Raw genomic sequence first — 6,000 nt, forward strand, 5'->3', positions numbered from 1 at the left:
CCCCACCCCATGTGATCAGTTTTATATAAATTTGTTCAAGATGCTTCTAGTTCAGGAGACCATCCTTTATAATTTGAGAAAATGGGGACAAGCCTTTCAATGCCCTATCCCTTTACCATGGTGTTATAGAATCCAGGAAGCTGCATCCAAATTCCCACTGTGTTGCAGAATACCTATTTTAAAAAAAGTTTTATAAGGGTAATTCCTCTTATATTTAAATAATTAACCCCTCCTGCCGCCACTCCCCCTCTGGCCTTGCTTTGCTCTCAAGTAAGACTGTACTGTTTATAAAGACAGTGCGTCTTGCCAACACACACACACACACACACACACACACACTTCCTCTTAACAGAATTTGATAGCCAGAGCAGCCAATGGCTCCTGCTTGCTACCTTTGTGCCCTGTGTTGAGAGGAACACATTCCAGCCCCGCTGAAGATTGGCGCAGTGCTGGATCTTGATAGGACTCTGGTAAGCATTTAGGAAAGTACAGAGTAGTGGGTCACAAGTAGTAATAACAAGTAGTAGTGGGACATTTTATATCTTTAAGGCTAGGTTCACCTCTTCTAAATAAAATAATAAATGCACTTTTTGTAGGTAAAAAATGTGCATGCATTTATTTTTTTGCCCTGCAGCCTGTAAAGAATTGAACCTGCGATCCGCAGACTGCGGGTGAAATGTCAGGATTCTGCAGAGACTTGGTCAGCTGTCTGCCTGTACCTTCCATACGTGCAGACAGTTATTGCAATGAACTACAAGGGCACTCACCAGTGCCCTCAGTTTAATGGTTCAAAAAAAATCACTGCTCTCCCAGTCCAGTCTGTTTTTAACATGTGAGATGTCCTCAGCCTTACACCACGCCACAAGGTCGCAGTTTAATAAGAACTCTAAGCTGTCTGCCGAAATGGCAGGTGCTGCTTATAGTTTGTTCATTTACACGGAACTGTGCATTAATGACGCGGCCCATGTAGGCACCAAAGATGAACTTGCTCTTTTAATGCAGGGAATGCATCAAGGTAAAAATGTATTGTTTTTTTATCACCATTTTAACACCTGAAGTGCTTCACTCTTAGGCCCCTTTCACACGATCGGACCGTTCAGGTCCGCCTGTCAGTTTTGACGGCGGACCTGAACGGGCGCTTCATGTTAGCCTATGGAGCGACGGATGTCAGCAGAGACATGTCCGCTGACGTCCGATCCGCTAAAAGCAGACGGATGGCCCTATGTCCAGGTCCGTCGCTGGCGGATCGGGTGAGATCTGATGAAAACGGACATGCTGTCTGTTTTTCATCCGATCCATCCATAGGCGGCAGCGGCGCCTGACAAGCCCCTCCCCACTCGGTGAGCAGAGAGGGACCTGTTATCCGCCGGCTCAGCGGAGATCAACGGAGAGATCTCCCGCTGAGCCGGTGGACTCCGTGGAAGCGGAGTCCCCCTCGTGTGAAAGGGGCCTTACAGTCCAACAGTGTCCAAGATGTGCTGAACATGTGGACAGTCAATAGATACTCTTTCATATATTTTTGGCAATGCTGTCTGGTTCAGCCTTTTTGGAAAAAAGTAGCCAAACCAATTAACTAAACCAAGTCAAGGGGATCATGCTCCCCATAGACACTATACACCGACAGCTGCTAGAGGACTGATTCCACTTCATTGGGAGACTGCAGTTGTCCCATCTCACATATCCATTGGCAATTGGAAGGATGGAATTGTCTAACTACAAAATTATGGGATAGGTTGGAAATATTCTCAAACACCCCTCTTGATACATTTCACAATTTGTAGTGAATTTAGAATGAGAGTATACAACTGGATGTGCTCCGAATATGAGAAATATAACATTTTACACTATATAGCACCTTTCTTCCACTGCTGCCTTAAAGGGATCAATACCTGTTTTTCCAGTTGTCTACAATCTGCACTGTTTCTGTTTCAGTGGATTGTATCCGGCTCGGAGGATAATTTGGTTTATATCTGGAACCTACAGACCAAGGAAGTTGTGCAGAAACTACAGGGACATACAGGTAGGACAAGTTATGAATCGTAGATAAAGTATACATTTCATTTACCTGATATGTTATACTTTGCTTGACAAATTTGTCAATCTTTAGAGGATAATGGTTATCGACGTTTGTTCTAAGAAGTTATTGGACTGTTAGTAAAGATGCTTCATCAGTTTAGAAGTCAACCTTATGCTTCCACTAGAAGCACAGTTTGAGTCGAAGAACAAAAGTCAGGCGACTAGTCGTTAGTATGCTTGCCTTGCAATGTTGGGAGTCTTTTGTACAGCATGATGTAATATATTAGAGCTATACAAATGTATATTATATGTAATAGTTCTGAGTGCATTAATGTTAACTTCTCTGATGCAAAGACCGTTTCAGTGTTTTCTGTACAGCACTGCACAATGTCACATCTATATCAATGCGATTTGTGTTTTCAAATGATTGGGTTTGTAAAATGTAACAAACTTCACTTATTTGCTCCCGTTTTTTTGGTCTATTAAATAAATTAACAAATGGGGAAAAAAAGAAAATCTGATTCTGCTAGAAATCCAGTTAACTCCTAATTTCTTTGGCAGTCTGCCTGTGCTGCACTGAAATCTCAGGCTGTTATCAGAGCTGCCCTGTTCTCTGTGAACTACAGCACACATCCCCGTGTTGTGTTGGTAAGACATACGATGGTGTTATGCAGTCTAACGCATTTCTTATCCTAAGGAGATGGTGCTGCTCCTCCATAGATATACAGTACAGGGACATGCAGTGAGGTCAGTGGCTGGTGAGGCACTGGCTAGTATCAGAGCCAGATACACACAGGTTACATACGCCCCCGATGTTGGAGCGAGAGCAATAATTCTAGCACTAGACCTCCTCTAAAATGTTAAAGTGTCACCTATGGAAATTTTTAGGTACCAGAGTTAGGCGCCATTCCACGTGTGTGCGCAATTTTAAAGTGTGACATGGGTATCTGTTTACGCGGCGTAACATCTTTCATAGTATACAAAAAAATAAGGCTAACTTTTTTTTATTAGTGTGTGTGTGTGTGTGTGTGTGTTTGCTTTTTTTTTTTTTATATATTCATGAAAGTTTTTTTGAATAATTGCTGCGCAAATATGGTGTAACGTAACGAAAAGTTGCAACAACCACCATACCATAACAACACCCTAAGGCGTTTGCAAAAAAAATATATAGGGGTTCTGAGTTATTTTCTAGCAAAAAAATAATTATTTTTACATGGAGAGTAGTGTCAGAATTGGCCTGGGTGGCAAGTGGTTAATTACCGTAAGTAATATACAAATTATTATATATTGATTTAAAGGTAATTTACTATATTTTCAAAAACTGTACTGAAGCATAATATATGATTTAGCTTGATTAAAACTAGGGATGCACCGATACCATATATTTTTTTTTTTTTTTTTTACAATGAGTACCGAATTTAATTGTTTATCGTTTATAAAATAGATGTGAACAAAAGAAAAAAAAGCAGGAAAGTAATTAAATGGAGGAGAATAGGGAGTTAATTAAGGCTGGTTAGAGTAAATTAAGGGGTTAAACAGAGGAACATTTGTTCATCCCTTTGATCTGCATATGAAGAAACAGAAATATACAAAAAGAAACAATGTTTATTTTTATTTTAGTGTTTCGGGGCTGAGCAATGTTAATAAACATTGCCGGCTGTTTTTTGTTTTCTTTTTTTTTTTTTTTTTTTTTTTTTGACAGCTCCAATTACCGGACTTCTTTAACACTGGTGAGACCCACTGACCGCTCAAAGAACCAAGCCTGAAAGTTTTGGTTTCAGGTATCTGTGCATTTGGACAAGTACCTATACTTGTGCAAATACTCGGTATCGGTGCAACCCTAATTAAAACGGTACCTTTTCAGCAGCAGCAGATTCTTATTCTCCCTTGACTGTGTGAGAAAAACATGGGATTACGGGTAAATCTTATACCCGTAAACCCATGCTTTCTCCTTCTTGTTAAGAGGGCTGGACGAGAGCATTTGTCTTTTAGACACATGCCCCTTCTATGACACTGCAGTGAGAGGACAGCCTTTTTTATTGGACAGCTTGTTCCAATGGTGCATTACCATTTGGTCCAAGGCTCCAAGCTGTCCATTAAGCTCAGTGCTCCTGACAAGAAGTGAGAGGCACTGTGAGCTCAGCCTCTGTCTGCTGCAAACAGTGTGTGTGCCAGCTTGTATTTAAACTGGCCGCTCTGTATGTAGCTTCTGACAGGCTGCACAAGAAGCCCCCTATCTCCGGAACTATAGGTGGCCAGTGGTGTGGTAGACTTTAGCTACCCCAGGTCACCGAGCTATGACCCTCGAAGCTTGATCGTGTGTGTGTGTTTTGCTTCTTTCTATGTTCATGGCAGGTAAGCGTGGTTACCCTAGCACAGGAAGTGTTGGTGTAAAAAAAATAAATAAAATGTAGCCACTGTAATATGACTATTAAGCTGGAATATTACATTTTTGTGCTTGGGTTTCGAGACACTGGTGCAGAGACTGATGTTGTTTTTACAGTTTGAATGATGTGCTCGCTATATGAATTATCTGTAAGTGCTTCCCTTGAATTTGCAGTTGCGCAGAATGTACTTTCATTCAGAAATTTCTAATTTCATTCAGATATAACAGAGTTTTTTTTTTTTTTTCGTTTTTTCTTATCTTCAGATGTCGTCATTTCAACAGCCTGTCATCCTACAGAAAACATCATTGCTTCGGCTGCACTAGAGAACGACAAGACCATCAAATTGTGGAAAAGTGATTGCTAAATCCCCTCATTAGACTGTATCCTCCAGAGGCCTCTAAACCCCCTGGGACACAATCCTGTAAAGTGTGAATCGGGATTCTGAAACGTATTGGTTGTGAAATTTAGAACAAAGAAGGAATATCTTGCAGCCTCAAATGTATTATTTTCCAATCAACGTTTTTGCCAGCAACATTTCATCCACCATCTCTATGCCAACACTCACCAAAGTTTGCTAGTTCTGTCCACTCTTCTTGGCTTACATTCTTTTGGTCCAAAGATGTTGACAAGCAGCGAATGAGCTTACAGTATCAGATTTGTTTTCTCCTATCCCTCACTTTTGGTAATTTTTTTTTTTAAACAATGTATGTATCCCTCTTTTGGGGAAGTAGCTTGATCATTTTTACTTACTCCAGATTTCCAATAGTTGTCAGATCTCCAACCTGCACTTATTGGGGGATTGAATGCGCTCACAGATCCTTGTTATACAAGTTTTGCAAAAGAGGCTTTAACACGTTTCCCTGTTCTCTTATTTTCTAGTCAAATTCAGTTCAGCTGTTGTGACCAAATGAGGTTGCTGGTATCACAGTTGGGTCTTTCTTCTCGCCAGACAAATCTGTGGTTCCTGTGGTTGTATAGTTAAGTGTTTGTTGCTATGTGTTACTACAGAGACAATTTTGAAGCCTTTGAGTGGAGCAGTATGCACAGACTGCACTACCTGACCTTCAGCTGCCACCAGCTTTTGGCACTGGAGGGGGGAATCCCATCTCCTGTGTGTTGATTTTATTGCCCTTCCCTTGTTTTAATTCCATCTTTTTCTTCCCCCTTGCTGGGTTATTTAAGGGTGGGAATGGAAGGGTGAAACATAACAGATCCCGTTGTAAAAAAACAAAACAAAAAAAAAAATCATTGTATAAAGCAGCGCTGTTTTGTATTTTGGAGATTCATAGTATTGTATTGCTTATGGCATGAGTCTGTATTCGGATTTTTTTTATATTTTTGTCAAAATTTTCGTTTTTTTTTTTTTTTCTTTCTGACAACATACAGATCCATAAGCTGTAATAAAGAGGTGGGTTTTTACGTGACTTTTTTGTCTGTGTGAAAATTTGTTCATGCTCTTGGTGTCAGTAACACTCCGAATTCAGTAAGATCCCTTGCACACTGGGGCGGGGGCGGCGTCGGCGGTAAAACGCCGCTATTAATAGCGGCGTTTTACCGTCGGTATGCGGCCGCTAGCGGGGCGGTTTTACCCCCCGCT

General features: G+C 40.9%; 1 protein-coding gene across 5 annotated transcripts in view; it reads left to right on the forward strand.

The window, feature by feature from the left end:
* Nucleotides 1-5,791, forward strand: part of WDR5 (WD repeat domain 5) — an 81,971-nt gene extending 76,180 nt beyond the window's left edge. For all 5 annotated transcript variants that reach the window (XM_073599588.1, XM_073599590.1, XM_073599589.1 and 2 more), the window contains 2 exons: nt 1,933-2,020; nt 4,667-5,791. In XM_073599588.1, coding sequence (XP_073455689.1) covers nt 1,933-2,020; nt 4,667-4,767 — 189 coding nt within the window. In that variant the 3' untranslated portion in view covers nt 4,768-5,791. The remainder of the gene's footprint in view (nt 1-1,932; nt 2,021-4,666) is intronic.
* Nucleotides 5,792-6,000: the final 209 nt, after the last annotated feature.

This window comes from Aquarana catesbeiana, linkage group LG09 (assembly GCF_042186555.1).
Source record: "Aquarana catesbeiana isolate 2022-GZ linkage group LG09, ASM4218655v1, whole genome shotgun sequence".
In the NCBI taxonomy this organism is placed as follows: Eukaryota; Metazoa; Chordata; class Amphibia; order Anura; family Ranidae; genus Aquarana; species Aquarana catesbeiana.